The sequence below is a fragment of the Ambystoma mexicanum genome, chromosome 6p, assembly GCF_040938575.1.
Source record: "Ambystoma mexicanum isolate Mex_15411 chromosome 6p, UKY_AmexF1_1, whole genome shotgun sequence".
NCBI classification, from domain to species: domain Eukaryota; kingdom Metazoa; phylum Chordata; class Amphibia; order Caudata; family Ambystomatidae; genus Ambystoma; species Ambystoma mexicanum.
In genome coordinates this window covers 907700840-907719801 of record NC_090935.1, presented here as the reverse complement: position 1 = coordinate 907719801, position 18962 = coordinate 907700840, and the positions used below count along the sequence as shown (strand labels likewise).

At 45.8% G+C, this 18962-nt stretch overlaps 1 protein-coding gene across 4 annotated transcripts in view; it reads left to right on the top strand.

The window, feature by feature from the left end:
- The window catches only part of YTHDC2 (YTH N6-methyladenosine RNA binding protein C2), a 2707399-nt gene that overhangs the window by 1425106 nt on the left and 1263331 nt on the right, over positions 1–18962 (top strand). For all 4 annotated transcript variants that reach the window (XM_069625524.1, XM_069625523.1, XM_069625522.1 and 1 more), the window contains exon 14: positions 14252–14430. In XM_069625524.1, coding sequence (XP_069481625.1) covers positions 14252–14430 — 179 coding nt within the window. The remainder of the gene's footprint in view (positions 1–14251; positions 14431–18962) is intronic.

Genomic DNA, 18962 nt, shown 5'->3' with positions numbered 1-18962 from the left:
CAGAAGACAAGCCCAAATAGGCAATGTGAGATGCCTCATATGTTGTTAGTGGTGGAGGTTTTTGATCTACAGGACTCGAGCAGATATTAGGATCCTACTCTATCTCCCCATTTGATTTATTCAAAATGACATCAGAAGCTTGGCTACACTATCCCAAGGCTTCTTGGGAGGCTAAACTATCTCCCACTGGAACAAATGGTTCTGTTTTAGGAAGTCTCTGTAAATGATGTAAATGTACATTATCAATCCCTCCTCCGACCCCCAAACCCCAAACCTGGCGTAGAGGGGCCCAAAGAGAGTCTGGTATGTCTTCCTAATTCCACCAGCACAGCGGGGGCCATCATAGAAAAATCTAGAGTCCCATCAATGTTCATGATAGGCACCTCAAGCGGAAAATCTCTAACTGAGGGGGGGTTCATGCATACTTAAGAAACTATGTTGAATAGAATGATTACCATTGTACATATCCTTAATTGAAAATGATTTTCTTTTATTTGCTTTTTCAGTTTGCCCAAGAATGTGTGCATGCATGAAAGAAAAAGACATGTCATGCACAGTATTGTCCCCAATTCCATTATCTGGCATGACCAGTTTATCTGCTGCCACCCCATCTTTTTCCATCACCCTATCAACCATAGCGGGAAAACAATCCCCTGCACCTACTTGAGGTGTTTCACCAATACGTGAACTGGCCTTATCTAATGATTTAGCAACTGGCAACAAGCTCTTAGAGATTTTGCCACTTCGTAAACTGGAAGCCATATTAAGTTAGAAAATAGCTCACGTATAGAAGTATACCAGTATGTTCAAGAAGATAGAATGTGCTGAAGCTTAAGTCTAACTAGTTGGACACTGAACTGATCTTAAACAAGACACAGGAAATCACATCAAGCAAGAGAAAAAAAAACAAAATGTGAAATATACACTGAATCTCAGCTCACGTCCCCACATCCTCACACCCTATCAGCCCAACAGCACTTGCAAGCACTTCCGGGGTGGCTGTCAGGTGTGAGGAGGGCGCTTCCGGGTACGTCAAGATCACATTATCGCAAAAAATAGTAGCCAATAATGCGAGTCTATGGGGATATTTACTTGAGATGTAGTGTATGTGAAAGTCCTCTGTGTTGCTGCACAATGCAGGACAGTGCGTCCTCTTGCCGACAGGAGCACAGCTCTGTTGAAAGACGGCAGACAAACAGCAAGAGTCTACTGCAGCCGAAGCCCAACAGCACTTGCCGGCACTTCCGGGGTGTGCGCGTGGGTGTGCGTACCCGTGCCTTAATATAGGCTGTCAGGTGTGAGGAGGGCGGGATCGGGGACGTCAAGATCACATTGAGATGTAGCGTAGTTGAAAGTCCTCGTGTTGCGGCACAATTCAGGACCGTGCTTCCTCTTGCTGACGGGCGCACAGCTCTGCTAAAAAGACTGCAGACAAACAGCAAGAGTCTACCGCAGCCGAAGCCCAACAGCACTTGCAGACACTTCCGGGGTGCACCCCTTTACATTTAGTGTGGCCATCTTTATCTCAGCCATAGCCCTTCAGTATCTTTCGTAACCTGTCCACTAGCATTTTTAGATGGCCTTCCCGATTCAGCCTTCAAGTTGACTCCTGCATGTGATTGCCCACCCGTTCCCATTCCATCGGAGGCATCCAACGTGTGTCCTACCCATCATGGACCACCTGGTCGAACCAACAGGGTTGCAGCCCCTGCCCTGGCTGTTTTACCTACCCCTCCAAGCCTTTCCACAATTCCCGCAGTACCCCTCTGCCCCAGTCCTGCCCCGTCCTAATGCCCCCCAACGGGAGGGTTAATTACAAACATTATAGGAAACAACCATATGATTGACCTACCCACCTCCAAAGGCAATCATGTGTCATCCCGCTGGGGTGATGGGATATTGAGCTTCCAAAATGTCCTGGCCAACTGGATTTTACTCCTGCAGCCTGCGGGCCTCGCAGTCCCTGCCGGGATCAGCGCCATACCCTCCTCCTTCTGTGAGGTACCGCCCTGTGCACCCACCAAGTCGTCTGCTTAACCTCTGTGACCAGGTGATATCTTTCGCCCCCAACCTGAAAATCAGCGCAAACAGGTAGCCCACTTTTACTTGACTCCTTTCTCCTGAGGTCACCTTGTGAGGGGCCAACACTTCTTGCGCCTCATTAGTCTGCTGTCTGACAGATCCTGAAAGATGGCCACTCTGGAGTCTCCATAATCTACATCGCCCATACAGCGCGCCTTCTCGAGGATCCTCACCTTGTCACCATAGTAGTGCAACTATGCCAGGACTGAGTGTGGCCCTCTGTTCCCTCCCCCTGCATGGTGCACTCTGTCCAAAGTTACTCGTTCACCTTCTTTGGAACCCAGCACCATTCCCATTATGTACAAAACCTTCTGCTCCAGGCCGCTAGGGATTCCCCTTCGACCTCTCGTAGCCCAAAAAAACTGAGGTTATTGCACCTCTCTCGGTTTTCAATGTCCTCTACCTTGAGGCGCAACTCCTTCTCCCGCCATTCCAACTCCCCAAAACCGGCCTCAGTCTGCGCCTCCAGGATCCCTGTCAAGGCCTGGTTGGCTTCCACTCCCTCCACTCTCTCCTCCAGAGTGTTCACCTTCGATGAGAGGTCCGTACCGTAGCCCCTATGGCTGGCCTCATTCCTCATATCTCCCCCAGGATTGCCTGAATGTCAGGTTTGATCGCGCCAATCTCACACACGCAGGGGTTGGGGTCCCTGTTCCCCTTAGCCATCTTCTCGCTGACGCAGTATCGATATTGCTCAAGATTTTCTCTCCAACTCATCCACCTGTGTGTCCCCTTCGATTTGATCTGCTGCACCACCCTCAGACTTGTTCGTGTCCTACTCCGATCTCACCTCCTCCTATTGCCAATGGGGGGTGCCCCACCTGATTAATCTTCTCCACCATTGGACTGACTCTCCCCAAGGGCTTGGTGCTCCACCTTCTGCCCTACGACGCCTGCCACCATCCAAATCCCTCCAGCTTGTCTCTGCCTGGTGGGGAGTTGCATCGCCTCTACTCCAAGGGTGCTGCCCACAATGCTGTGCTCCACCGCTGTCCACCACCACCTTGCCTTGCACCACCCCTCAGAACTTCCTCTGACACATAGACGGTCAAGGCCATCTGGTCACCCTTGCCCTGCTATATGGTGGTCTGTAACAGACCACGGTGGGAACAGAAAGTCCTCACCTGCTTTTAAATTGCCACCACCACAGTCTTAGTATTACAGCACGAGCAACATGCTCTCCAGCCTTTAGGCTTCCGCCCTCCACACCTCTGGGCGAGCATGTGCCTAATTCACCTGCCAACAGGGGCAACCGCCTCCTCTGGGTCACAAGCCCAAGTATCTGCGCTCCTCCAATGCTCTGTCCCTGTGCCTTGCAAGGTCATTTCCCAGGCAGCCTTTTCATCCAGAACCCTGCACTGCTTACCCCTACAAGTCCTCCCATGGGGTGTGTAGTGACACGGGCCGCTGTGCCAGCACTGTGCTTCCCAGGTTCAGAGCTCCTCTCTTCTATCTCGGGCTGAAATCAGTGGCCTACCGCCAGCCTCAACTCCTCTTGCGGGGGCCCACCTCCGCTGGCTCCCATTCCCTGTGGGGCCCTCCCCACTGCTCCTGCAGTCTCCGAGCCCTCTGGCTCTGCTGGGTTTATCACCCGATCTTCTGCTTCAGTCCGCTTACCCGGCTTCACTGGGGCTGCCGTGGTCCTCAGGTTCCTCCACCCGCAGCCTGAGCTTGCCGCCCAGCTCACAGGGCACCATGTCGGAGGCCCGCCTCCCTGCCCGCTCTGGTTTTTTGGTGATTGGGGCCAGCAGTCGCCTCCTCAGAGGCACAGTGCAGGATTGCGGCCCAGGTCTTATCCCGCCTCGCTGCTCTCCATCTCTGCAAAGAGGGTCTCAGCTGCCTTTACCTCTTGGAGCCCATATGCGGAGATGATGCCACCAAATCCTCGCCTCCCCACTCCCCCCTGGCAAAAGGGCAGGTTCGCCCACTCGGGGACCCTCTTTCAGTCCTACAACTCCACCAGCCTCCACGAAAAACTCAGAGCAGGGGACAGAGCTTGACCTTCAGGGTGCCATCTTGCCTCTGCCGCCTAGCGGCCTCCCCAAGAGATTTGTTTAAAGAAATCTTTTTATTAGGCATTTATTAAATCCAATCATTCATATCTCAAAGCAATATTCATTATAAACCTCAGCAATTGCAACCAGTAACTGAGGCATTTCTCCTCCCATCTCTCTCCCCGCAACTACTGTCCTACTAAACTGCTTCACGTTATAATGGTAGGTGCTATGCATGAAACCGAAGAAAAAGAAAAAAAGGAAAACGTTATTTGTAGTGTTGGTCATTGTCCCTTTTAAGTCACAGTGCGCTCAAATATCAACCGTAGGTTCCTGAGTTGGGGGGTATGTTTCCAGGTAGACTGCTTAGGCATTGCAGCAGAGGGGTACATGTAATGTTAAATTGTTGCACATTTCCCCTCATGTGGGGCGTTCGCTTTTCCATGGCAATTATTTCCGTAGCTCTTTTTTCAAGAGGCCAACTAATGGACCCTCTTGTTTGCTTCAGAATGTAACAACGCCCAGTTTGTGTGAAAGAATTGGTTTGGTTATCAGGGCCTTGTGCAAACCTATCTTTCTTCTGGTTCTGACGGAATGCCAAGCAAGACAAAAGCTGGCCCCAAATTACATCCCACCCTTTGTGCCTATTTTACTACATTTCTTATTTCAAAGTATAGTGTCTCGAGGTTTGGGCAAACCCCAATAATGTGTTTGTCATTTTCTGCCTGCATTTTCTCCAACATCAGTGCCCTACTCTTTGGTCCAATGTGTGCAATCTATCAGGCGTTTAGGTACCACCTTTGAAATATCTCAACGGTTCCATGTGATATAAAAAAATAACAAATCAAATTTTTACGTACAGAAAATAACGAAAAAATATATATTTATTGGGGTGGTGTCCCCCCACACTCCATTTCCCCTTGCTTACAATCCAACCCAAACCCCTCCCCATATGATTGAACTCTTTACCCCCCACATATATAAATATATATATATATATATATATATATATATATATATATACATATTTTTTTAAACAGCAATTTATTCGTTATTTTTGTTTCGTTAAAATTGTCATTCATTATTTTTTTTTTCGTTATATTCACTGTATACCATCTCAACTTGCATTTCAGTATGTTGTGTACAAATTGATCCTTTCCAGGTTTTCCTATGTCTTATGTCCCACATTTCCCCTATGATTATTCCTCTCCCCACATTTTCTGGTATGCCGCCTACTCATTTTAATTAAAATCTACTATCAACCCTCTCATACATGTAGCTTCTTGAACGTTTTCTTTCCAGAAAAGGGTGCTCTTGAGTCGCTTCTTTATTTGTTGGTTGATTAACCCAATGGCTCAACTGTTGCTATCGGTATCTGTCCTTTTCTTGAAGGTCAAAGTGTTGTTTACACTGGACATATGATATATAAATATTTTTTAACAATTTGTATTGATTTCTACACACAATTATATAATAATTTACAGACTGTTAATCATCCAGCATTACACATTCAATTATATGATTACTTCCCCTGCCCCCAACAGCTCCCCTCACCCATCCCAGGCCTACACTGCTCTGATCATTCTACCTCAAGCCTTTCTTGTTTCCCTTCACTTATTTGCAGTTTCATCTTGTCCAGTGATCTCTACCAAGTCTTGGGTACTCTGTTCTGAGACTGCCAGATCAGCGATCAATTGTCTCCATGCCTCCAACCCTCAGTCCCCTTGTTCCATGTCCCTGCCTGCCACTTTCTGCCACACCGAGGCTTCCACGTTGTCCCATTTTAACAGATCCCTCCTCCATACTTGTACTACCGGTCTCGCTTGTGCTTTCCACCCCATCGCAAATTCTACGTTTCGGCAGGATATATGCAAAGTCTTTGAGCTTACTCACATGTTTAGCTCGCGTGGGACTTGGGCGCTTGGGACTTGGGAAGCTACCTAACAGGCAAGCCTTGGGGGAACTCACATCCAGGGTAATCTCTGCTTTCGCTACTGTTTGGGCTACCTCTCTCCAGAATCTCACCATTCTCAGCGCATGCCCAGAGCATATGTACTAGATCTGCTTGGTGAAACTTGGCTATTTTGTTCGGGGTCAAGTATTATTTGTTTATTTGTAGAGCACCGGAGCCCGCAGGCATCATGGCGCGAACATAGAGACAGAGGACAACATACATGACAAGACAGAGCGCCTGGCCTAGGTCAAGTTACTGGGTAGATTATTTGAATAAAAGTGTTTTCAATTTCTTTTTAAAGATCAAAAAGTTGGGTTCTAGCCTGAACATGACCGGGAGTTTGTTACACATTGAAGGTGCTTTGACTGGGAAGGTTTGTCCTAGTCCATTCGCTTTTTTCACGCGGGTGATCTTTGCTAAGCCTTGATCCATTGATCTCAGCGGTCGTCCTGGTTCGTAGAAGGATATTCGCTCCTTTAAGTAGGCAGGCTCGGAGCCGTAAAGGCAGTGATGAACGATTGAGACTGCTTTGAATGTAATGCGATCGTCCACTGCTAACCAATTTATAGATTGTTGGTCTTCTGTGACATGGTCCCTTGTAGATTTGTTTTTAATGGCTCTCACCGTGTCATTCTGGATGACCTGCCACTGGTCTGTGCAACCCTTGCTTGCTCCCAGTAGCAAGGCGTTTCCATAGTCCAGTCTTAGAGAATGATCGCTCTGGCGATGGTGGTACTGTTTTCTTCATTTAAGACGGGTCTTATGTATCTTAGTAGCCTTTGGTAATACCTGCAGTTCTTTATTAGTAGATACGCTACATGAGCATTCGCTCGGAGGGACGGGTTCTAAATACACCCCCAAAGTTTTCACTTTGTCGGAGGTCGAGATATTAGAGTTTTTTATACTGAACTGGCCGTAGTCCGAGCTAAATTTTGCTCTGGCTTGGGTGGATCCAAATATCATGAGCTCTGTTTTGCTGCTGTTCAAGCAGAGCCAATTTGCTTTTATCCATGCCTCGATTACATTGTAGATGGTAGCAACTTTAGAGCCATCTGTGCTGAGGCATCTGCTTAGCTCTACGATCAGCTACGTATTGTCCGCAAAGTTGGTAAATAGAACCCCAATGTTGTTAAGGAGGGTTCAAAGGCAGCTGAGGTAAAGATTGAAGAGAAGGGGGGATAAACTGGCCCCTTGGGGCACACCACAGTTTATGCTTACGGAATTAGAACATTTCCCTCCCCAATGTATTTTGGAGCTACTGTCCGTAAGGAAGGAGGAAATCCAATCCATAGCTTTCTGAGAGCAATGTCCTTATGTATCCAGTGCTTCCTGGAGTTTATGATGATCTAGCGATCAAAAGCTGCTGATAAATCTAGAAGTATCAGCATACCAGTGTTGCCCTTTTCCAGGATGTTCAGCATTCTAGTCTGGAGGTCGAATAACGCAGTCTCAGTGGTATGTGAGCCTCTGAAGCCAGATTGTTGTGTGTGGAGCAGGTTGCATTCGTCCTCGTAAGTTTGCAATTGTTAAGTCGCTGCTTTGTCTAGAATTTTCAGGAGTAAATTGCAATTGGTTATTGGCCGAAGATTGGTTGGGTCTTGGTCGAGTGCTGTTTTTTTGACTAATGGTGTAACTGTCACTACTTTGATTGAGGCTGGTACTTTCCTATCTCTAAAGGAAGCATTTACAATTCTGCGAAAGAGGGGTGCGAATATGTCTGTTTTCAAGGACGATTTTCGGAGGCAGAATGTTCTCTGAACAGGTTGTCTGCCTAAGGGAGGTGAGGAGCTTCCTTGTTTCTTCTTTGGTGAGAGGGTTGAACTTAAATCTTTCCCCACATACGGTGGGGGTGTCTACTTTGTTCAAGGAACAACTAAGCTCTATGGGTCACATATAATTGAATCTGTTGAAGTTGCACATTCCTAGACACCTTCTTGTGATACCCCCTAGCTCTGCTCCACATCTCGTCTGACATTGGTTCCCCCAGGTCTGGTTCTCATTTCTGCCTGGTCTATTCCATCTCCCCCCACCCCCCAACCCTGGACATTAATAGTTTGTATAAATGCAAGACTTCATGTCCTCCTTCCGACACATCGTAAAATGACTCTATAAACTTGTCCGGCTGTAAGGACGTTTCGGTCTCTCGCCATCTCCGTTTTAGACTCCTGAGAAGTCGGGAGTACGTGATGTACTGCCCTTGATGCACCCTGGTGTCCACCATCGACTCTTCAAAATCCCTAGGCTTCCCTTCCTTTAGTACGTCCCCCACCGTCGCTACTCCCATGGGTTTCCAGCTCCTTCTCACGTTCCGCCTCACCTGTTCATCTACTCCTTCCAACGTCACTAGTGGTATCTGCGGAGAATACAGTGCTGCGTTCCCCAGCAACTTGCGTGCCCTGTGCCATATTTTGCACCCAAGGCGTATCATGAGGTGCTCATTTGTCCTATACGAATCGGGCAGCTATATAACTTAATTCAGAAAGAACAGGGCACTTTCTGCTCTCAGTAACCTGGATTGCGGTGTTTGTTCTCTGACAGCCATTTGGCCACAAATTGTAGTTGGCTACCCACAAAATATACCTAAAAATTGGCCAGTTTTGTACCCCCTTGTTCGTATGAATTCTGGAGTTTCCGCAGCGCCACTCTGCTCCTCGAATTATGTATTGCCGATGAATCGCTGGAATTGATCTAGCATTCAACAATGCCCATTTAATGTTATAATCAGGAGTCAAGTGATTAGTACTGCATGAGTGTTCTAGCACAAGATGTAGTGCCATTATTGGATGCCAAGTCCTCTCTAAAACTTATTTTCCCATTAGCGTTCGGCCAAAAATTCCAAGTACCTTTGGGATCAGGTAAAATCAGAAGTGCTTTACGCTGTCTCAAGTCAATTAAACCTGCTGGTACATGTAAAATGGTGCTAAAAGTGTGCAACCGCAAGGTGAACCCAGAAAAATAAGTCTCCTGTTGCATCCACGGAGCGTAAATGTGTGCAAGGGAATAAGTGTGCCTGCGGTCAAAAAGGACACCTAAACAACGTAACGGGAACAGAAGTCCAATCAATCAATGTATCAAGCAAATACAAAATACAATTCATTCAAACATTTCAGTAAAAACGATGTAATGAACTAAATAAACTCCTGTAATTTATAGCGTAGTTTAAAAGAACATGAGGCAAAAAACGTATTGATGCTCTCAACAAACCAATACAATATACAGCCTAAAGAACAGGATGCACTCATCTTTTAACATGTATGTGAATTAACAATTTACCTTTTAGTTGCTACCTTTGTCAAGGCATAGAAAAGCTAGTCTCTTTTTTTCTTGATTTTGACATCCAAGCAGAGTTATTACAACTGAACATTTCAAGGAAATAGCACAACCATGTGTACAAAGTTCATTAAAGGAAAACATCTCCTGCAATGTATTACAAGGGCACTATTGGAAGCATCAGCAATTGACCAAATATATTCATTTAAATCTCTAAGAGTAAACCGAATGTAGAAAACATGCATTTGTGACTGCATTTGTAACAGAGTATTAACGGTGAAGCATGATGCACACATTCTGAACAGTAAGTACTGCAGAACATCAGAGATATTTCAACCTTTAAGCAGCCACCATTAGTTATGTATAAAAGATCAATAAATAAGAAATGAAGTGGACATTTTGGTTACATCTGATCTATGAAGAATCTTTGGATAAAGACTCAACATTTTGCAGTACTAAAAAGTGGTAAGTTTGTTTGTCTAAGCTGAACAGTGTGCAAAAATGTGATTTCCTACTATGTGATATATTACTCTCTGACATACCCTATTTCAGGAGAGCCAATCAAAACACGATTTTACAATTTATCAATTTATCTTATTCCCTTTGTTATGGTAAAGTCTCTATGTGGCAGATCTCTAGAATTATTGAACATTAATCAAATATACAGTTAAAAATCATACGTTTGGGATCATAAAGTAGAAGACCAACACACACAGGTTCAATTATGCTTTTTGGAACTGGAGAAAGTAACAAAACACTGAGGTGTACAGAAGTGTCTGGCAAGCAGGAAACTTTGATATCTGGAGTGTAATATCCTCTGGCTAAGGGGTTTGTATATAATGGTATGCTTTCTGTGCCAAGCTGTTTGGTGACAGCATATACATAAGTAAGTTTGAAATCTATTTTATTCTCCAGCATGAGGTCTGGCATGGATTCACATGCTCATGAATATTCCCCGTCGTCAGTAATTTTGGTCAGTAGTTGGTAAAAGAAAAAACAGTTTCACTTTCACTTATAAACTGTATTTCTCCTTTAAACCAATCACTGTCCTCTGGGTCATACTGCCCCCATCCAATGACAGCCCTCTCCCTAAGCCCGTCCTCTGGCAGCCATCTCCAGATTCTTACTGCACGCTTCAGTGTTGGGAGTCCTCGAGTTTGCTCTGCGAGCTACTTCTACTTTTTCGCATATTCGGCAGAAAATTGTTCTATTTTTGTTCCAAAAAACCTGCATGCTCTTTTCTCCATCTGCCGACATCGGGGACCCGTTGTCGGTGAATTTCAGCGCCCCTCAAGGGCAAAGATCGTCAAAGATTTGAGAATACAATGTAATTTCCACTTATTTTCACTCTTTTCTGTGCTGTGGCATTAAATCTGCCTCACACTCATCTGTATATATTGCCCTATTTAAAGAAACATGCTATTATTCAATAACCCTAACCTTGACAAAATATATGTATACTTCTTTACCATCACCACTGTATGAATAAATGTTACCTTGACTTACACTTATGGTTTCGTAATAAATGTAATAATCTGAACTAAGCAAACCAATACGGGTTTCATTCACCTCTTTAGTTTAAAGCCAGTGTAAAAGCAAGCTTTCAAGTGTAGGTTAGACCCAACTTAAAAACCACTACAAATCCAATAATTACATGTATATTTAACGGCTGTTACTAAACCATAATTATAAGCCAACGTACACACGTAGGCTAGATCCATTCTAAAACTACAATTCCCATGATTCATCATTCACCCGAATGCGCTGACAATACTTCCATATTCTACGTCATCATGCATTTGCGTGGTGACGTTGTTGGGTACATTCCCTCGGGTCGACCCGGTGTGTCTGTTTCCATGGCATTGGCCGCGTTCCATGCGGCACAGACACGCCGGGACCCCCAGAACTATCACCAGCCCTGCAAGTAACATCCACAGGTCGTCCGCAACATTTCTCCTACGCGGACCACACCAACTTTTCTATATTTCATTCTTTCACGCAACACATGTAAGCAAATGACTATCTCTGTCCCGTTAGGTGTTCCGGCTACAAACGTAGGGCAACTGCATCGATCAAACAACGGCTAAATATACTTACACTGTAATTATCTATTGGTAAGATTATAAACTCAGTTATTTTCTAAACAAATGGATGAGCACGCTGTAACTAGATGAACACATATACTCATATCCACGTATTCTAAAGTTCTCCCCTTTTTTTATTTTTGAACCTACACTAGGATTTGATGCCTTTGTATACTTTTGCCTTGAATCACAAACACGTTCATGATCTATTGACAGTATTATGATTCGACAACAGTCAAGTTAACTTTTATTCATACAGTGGTGATGGTAAAGAAGTATACATATATGTTGTCAAGATTAGGGTTTTTGAATAATGGCATGTTTTTTTTTAAATCGGGATATATATACAGATGAGTGTGAGGCAGATTTAACGCCATAGCACAGCAAAGAGTAAAAATAAGTGGAAATGACGTTGTATTCTCTAAAATACAGTTATGATTTATCAGGATGACTATACATTTCTCTACTATGGTGTATGGATTAGACCTAATTGACAATTAAAAAGAAGAATATTAGACTACAATATACTCAAAGGACTACTGGTTTTCTTTTGACAATTGAACTCTACAAAATTCAACGATTGAACATTTTTTTAATTAGTATTTACTACATAATAGGCATCTCCAGTCTCAGTGAATGTTTCACTGAGCACTTTTTCGTTTCAGCCTATCCTGCAAGCAACCATACCTGACTTTCCACGATTTGAGGGTGGTGCTGCAGATGCACCACTCTTTTATGCCAAAGGTTATGTCGGAATTCCACCTCAACGAGCCTTTGGTGATGCCTGTTTTTTACCAAAGCCTTCATCGCCGGCTGAAAGGACTTTGCACTCGCTGGACGTTGCTCGTGCCCTGAAGTTGTACGTGTCACGCATCAAGAGTTTTCGGAAGACTTCACAACTGTTCATAAACTTTGGTCCTGTGAACCATGGGAAGGCCTTCTCCTACACTTACATTTCAAGGTGGCTCTCCGGCTGCATCATGCACTGTCATTGGTTTATGAACCAACCGCTGCCCGGCCGTCTGAGAGCCCACACCACCAGAGCGAACGCTGCGACGATGGCGTTCCTGTCTGGTGTACCCCTGTTGGACATCTGCAGGGCTGCTACGTGGAGGTCCACGCACACCTTCACAAAGTTCTACTGCGTCTACAGGGATTCCGGGGAGGAGTTCAGAGTCGGCCAAGCAGTGCTGCGCAACCTGTTCGCTTGAGGTGAGTTTGTTCCAGAGGTAAGAGTTAACTGCTTCTGTTGAGCCTTGCCACCTCCCGTGGTTGTGTAATGTTGTACTGTTATGTAGTCGTTATTCATGAGCATTTGAATACATGGCAGACCCCATGCTGGAGAAGGAACAAGTTGCTTACCTCCACTATTGTTCTCCAACATGGGTCTGTCATGGATTCACATTCAAACCCTCCCTCCGACCCATCTGCGGCTCTTCTTGGTCATACTGCCACTTAAGGTGCTTACCAAATCTGAAGATGGCTGCCAGAGCAGGGGCTTATGGAGAGGGCTATCATTGGATGGGGGCAGTATGACCCAGAGGACAGTGATTGGTTTAAAGGAGAAGTACATTTTATAAGTGAAACTGTTTTTTCTTTTACCGAGGATTCCCAGCCTGACGACGGGTAATAATCATGAGCATGTGAATCCATGCCAGACTCATACTGGAGAGCAATAGTTCTCCAATATGGGTCTTTCTTTATATCTAGCGAGAGCAAGAACAGTTATGCTGACAACCTGTACATCTGTGAATCAGTAGCGAACAGACAGGGATGCAATTACACTGTTCGATAGTGGGGAAGGTAGCAAAATACCGTAGAGGAGGCAATTGACCATATTGGTTTCATAAATTGTATTTTGAACCATTCAGATTAAATGAAAAGATTGATTTTCCGTTCTTTCAGTAATTTTCCACCATCTTAATGTTTTAAAACACTTTAATATTTTTGATATCTCAGGTATCCAAAATAGTTTTTTTCCTTGGCTAATTGAAGTGCTGCAGCTGGTAATGATGCATTACGCTAGTCCCTGTTAAAAGGTAGACTTTCCTACTGCTTCTTTTTTTTCTATGGTGTCATCATGTTGTAGTTGCAAGGGATTGTGCAGGCCATTGCAAGTTGTTTCCAGTTTATTTACTGCGATTATCCTCTACTGCAGTTCAAGTATATTACTAAGAGGATTATTAAATTGTGTTTTTTTTTCTGGCTGTTGCGCATAATGAAATGTATTGAGCCTGAAACATGTTGTTTAAAAATATTAACATCTGATATGTAGGGCTGCTAAAGCTAAAAACCATTCTCAAACAATTGACTTTTTAACTTTTTTCATGACTGGAATTATTTGCAACATGATTATTTTTAAGAGACAAAATGAAATATTCATTGAACAACTACAATTTAGGCCATGTGGTGTGATTTAAAATGTATTTAATGTAATTTTTGGCATTACAAGTGCCTGAACAGTTTTATTGTTGTCTATGTGAAGCTCAAGATCATTACCACCACCCTTTCTTGGTCCACAGCTTTGCTCTGATGGTTATAAGTAGATGATACTCTATTGTATAGATCTGAAGGTGTTGCAGACTGATGCACAAAGGTGTGGAGGAGGATTGGGGGGGATAGGGAACATTTAACATCCACTGCCTAGGGGTCTTGCATAAACCTTTATGCTTTCTGGTCCTAGCAATTAGCTGACAGCAAAAGTTAATTTGATACATGTTGAATTAGTATGGTAAGTAATGCGTTTTGTTTTATATCCAGTGAGAGGAGGAAGGTTATTTATACAGTCTGTAGATGCCTTTCTGATGCCTTGGCGAGCCAACTGATCTGCTTCTTTTACATTGTATTTATTTTCTTTTTGATTTCAGTGCCTCACTGGAGTTTGGAAATCTAGATGAAAGTACCCTTGTGCAATCAGATGGAAGCAATTTAAGTGCAGAAGACCGGGACATCCTGAAAGCTTATCATCACAGTTTTGATGATGAGAAAGTAGATCTGGAATTGGTTATGCACCTTCTTTTTAATATCTGTCACAGCTGTGATGCTGGTAAGTAATGTACTTTGTTTAAAGAGAAATGTGCTAGATTTAAAGTAGAGTAACTATCCCAATGTGTGGCCAATATTTAGTCCAGGCCTTTGGCCTCAAAATGCCTTAGTTAAGCTTTTGAGGAGTGGCAGCACCTCAAACATCATATTCTCTGACTCTGTGCTACTTCTCCAACCGTTGGTTATTGCAACATCTTAACGCACCTGCCTCATCAAACTGCAACCAAGAAAATCTTTATATATAAAGCGGAATGTTTGTATGTATGTATGTATGTATGTATGTATGTATGTATGTGTGTGTATGTGCGTTTGGCTATACAAATCCATACTGTCTAACCCACTGCTTCCAGATTTTGCTTGGATTCCTCATTTGTCTGGGGCAAGATAGTCTGTTTGGATGCAAAAATGTACTGTGTAGACACCCTGCTTTACTGATGCTCATCCCAATTCACTACAGTAGATACTAGGAGGCAAAATTTGGAAATGTGTCTGAAGCAAAATGTGCGATTTATTGGTTATTCCTTTGAAATGTACTACTGTATACTGTTTGAAAGTGTTCATTAAAGCATTTTTAAAAGGAGGAAAAAAAATGTGCATTTATCACGCCACTCCAAATATGGGAAATGGCAAGGTTACAGTTTACTTAAGTTCATTCACGATAAGAGAGCACAATCAATCTTTCTTGGGCATTTTCTCCAATCTGCTGAAGCCATTGAGTGACTGAAACATGCCGCACAAAAAACAAACATCACTTGGAAAAGCTCCATCTGATGCAAAGCGAAAATCAATAACACAAGCTTCTGGAACACAACAAGAAACAGCAGCACGACTTGCCGACCAGAGGACAAGTGCAACTTTCTCCAGGGCAAATGAGATGCCAGAGCAAACTGAAGCAAGACTTGCTGACATGAGGACAAGAGCAATCTCCTCCAGGGCACATGATAAACCAGAGCACACTGAAGCAAAACTTGCCAACAAGAGCAACATCCTCCAGGGCACATGAGACACCACTCAATCAGGACACGGGCAATGCGGGTACCCCAGCTAGTAAGACATTTTTTTATGCCACCCATATTTAAGTGACATTTTGATGTGCTTTCCCAACCCACATAGAATGAATTGCAATGCCCTTCTAAAGAGATCTTCATTTGATCAACATTTTTAGCAAAACAAGGATTTGACCTTTGCCTGTCCGAATCATTTCTATAGTTTAATGTATTTCAAAAGAGGGCTCACTTTAAGGACCAGCATTATCAGCCCTGCCTGGATTGCAACATTAGTTAGTTGAGACAATGCCATACTGCCCTTCAGTTGTAGAGAATTTCAAGTTAATGTAAATTGTTAAATTTACAAAATAAGGGTTAGGATAGGCAATTGAAATTAAACCCCGTTCTTGGTTTCTATCTTCAGAAATATTTTGTTTGGGGCGTTCGCAAGCTGGCGGCAAGATGGCCGCTCTCCTTTGATCTCCGGGAGCGCTGCCGAGGAGGAGGAGGCCACCACTTGTCTGAGCCTGATGCTGGGAGTTCCATCCAACTGATCAGGTGTCGGAAGGGGTTGTGAGCCGGCTGCTCGACTCTGGGCCCGTGGGACCAAGGCCCCACTGAGAATTGGTGGCTGGGGTGGATCCCTCCCCCCACCGACTTGCTGCTGCATATGCTGTGTCCTGGAGCCGGTGAAGAATGGTGCCGGCTGCCGGTCTGGTGGCGGGCGGGTGCCCTCCTCCCCCCCCCCCCACGGCGCCAAAGAGAAGGTGAGAGCAGCTGCGAGGGACAGAAGTTGGGTCCATGACTCGAGGGAGGTGCGCCCTCAACGCGAAGGAGGAGCGCCCTCCGAGGCTCCTGGAGGTCGGCCCAGAGGCAGAGGGGCCTGACGGGTGTGCCATAACATTGGAAGCCTGAGGGGGTGGGCGGACTACAACGCTGGCAGACCTGAATACGCACTGGTAAGGTCCCTGGAGATGGGCGGGAATGGCGGGGGGCAGTCCACCTTGGTCAGTCCCCCTGTAAGTGGGGCACTGCCTTTACATAATGTGCCCGTTGCGGCCACCTCACTTTGTCTGCTGCCTTGATGAGTGGGGGCGCGGGCTTTGCCTACCAGGCCTATAGTGTACTGGCAATGAATGAGTAGCAGCGGATGTTAGACAGTGTGGGGTGGTGCATGGAGAACTGAACCCTGTATATGCTGCTGGGTTCCCCTCGCTGCCCATACTCGTGGCTAACCTTGTTGGAGGAATCCCGTCCCCTGCCTATGTGGGGCTGGGTGAAGGGTGAGAGTGCGGAAAGTGTGATGTGAACGCACGCCTGGTGATGGCGTGGCACACGGCTTCGACCACCGGCTACATGGTGTAACAGGAGGGTCAGCCCTGACAGAGAAGCGTGGTGGAGACTGCAACATCGCCCGCTGCGGTACTAGGCCATTTGGAGGCCACCAAGTGATGGACAGTACACTCCTGGCTTGCAGGTGTACCTGCTGCTATGACTACCTGCTAGATCCCTCCTTGATGGATTGTGCTCACGTGGCCAGCAGAAGATTTCTGAGACTGTGGGTGTGCCACATATGCAAGGGGGCTAGTGAGGTGCGCCACCCTGGGCCTGTGTGGTGGAGGGGGCTGTGTGTTGATGGCTAAAGGCAACTAGAAGCCGGGCCGTCTGCCTTTCACACAAAAATGAGGTCTGGCGCAGTGTGCAGGTGTCACGATGCCCGCTCCCGGGGAGCCGGCTCAGGCCCTGCGTCCCCGAAAGCGGACATCAAGTCCCCGGGGAAAGTTCCCAACTACCCCTTATAGGGGCCCTTTGGACATCGTCCTGGCGCCTATGGCGCCAGGCTCATAGAAAACGTCAGTCCTGGCGCCATAGGCGCCAGGCTCATTATGAAAGTGTTTGGGTGCACTTACCTGATGCAGACCATGCTGCAGAACCCCGGCCTCCTTGAGGCCTGAAAGGAACTACTTTACCTGTGGGACTCATTTACCACCCGGGCGTGGTCGGGGAAGGATACATACCTGATTGGAGGAAGGACACATTCTAGGAACTTCTTCCAAGGCTATTTAAACCACACCCGATCAGCCACACGTGCTTCGCGTTGTTCTGCATCTAGCAGCTGGACGCTCACCGTGTCTGCTCCTGCATCTTGACTTCTGCCACACCTGCCAGCATCCTGAATCACCTGCAAAGGAAGGGAACAAGAGAACAGAAGAAGGAAAAGGCCTCACCTGCTAAATCTGCATCCCAGAGACATTTCGCCGACAATCCTGAAAAGGAAGACATTTATTTTTAAAAGCTCATCGCATCGATCGCTGCAGCGCCGCATTCTACTCACCTTTACAGGGCGCCTCCATGTTCAGCAGCGACCATCTGGATTCGCAGTCGCGCCCCCGCGCCTAGGGAGAAAAAGACAAGAACAAAGGTGAGAGAAAGAAGGGAAAAGGGAAGCTAAAACTCCATGTCAAGACTTTCCTGTTGGGTCATTCCCTTTTCATTTCGGGTCCGCGCCGCATCCAGGAATTTTCAGACCCTGGCCCCTAAGGGGAAAAAGACATCAGCGTTAATGAGTGAATGAAAAGACATTACCAAAACACTCATTAAAGACTTACCTGATTTCCACAAGGATTTCACCGCTCACCTCGGGTCGGTGCTTGTTCCCCGGCATTCCGTACCCCGGCCCCTATGGGGAAAAAGACACTAGCATTAGAACATTAATGCATGGACACAAGGGGAACCACTTATAGAAAAACTTACCTGGAAGCCAAGCAAGTTTGGTTCTCACCCATCCGAAAATCCAGTGACGTAACTGGATACCAACGCGCCCCTGCATCAGAAGCAGGATGGAGAGCTCGTCCTTCCAGACCCTAAGGTGAGACGCTACGGGGAAGCACAGAAGGGTTTTGAGGAGGGTGAGAGGGGTAAGTGGGAGGCCGATTGCATTACCCCGCAGACAGTTAACCCCCTATTCTCACCTACAGAAGGATACTCCTGCGAGTCAGACAAGCCAGATCTGGGGCCCGGTCCAGTCCGTCTTCCGAACCCTGCGCATCACCTTAGACGAGGTCACAGCAGCGCGAACCAGGCCAGCGCCCCCGTGGGAGTCAGGTGAGCGTTACAGCAGGCACAATGGGTACCCCAGGGCAGAGTGGAAAGGGATTGGGGTTGCCATTTGCTCTGGAGGGGTCTGGCTGTGGGGGGGTGTTAGGCAGAAACCTGTGCAGTTCCGTTAGGGACCACTGCAAAAAGTTTAAGACTACAGGTGTTAGCAGTAAACCCAATTGGTAGCAGTCTGCACCACCCAGATTTACCTGGTAGCTGTGGCTAAGCAGTCAGACTTCTTTCAAGAAGAGTTAGGCAGTATGTATAGTATACGCATTAGGTACAAAAATACAGTAGCACAAGCAAACACTGACCAGAGCTTTGGTATAAAAGTATATAATTATTTATTTAAGAACACACTTGTAAAAATACACTGGCACTAATATGTCAAGCAAGTTCAATCACAGTCACTAGAAATATATACACCTCCCTGATTAAATTATTCGAC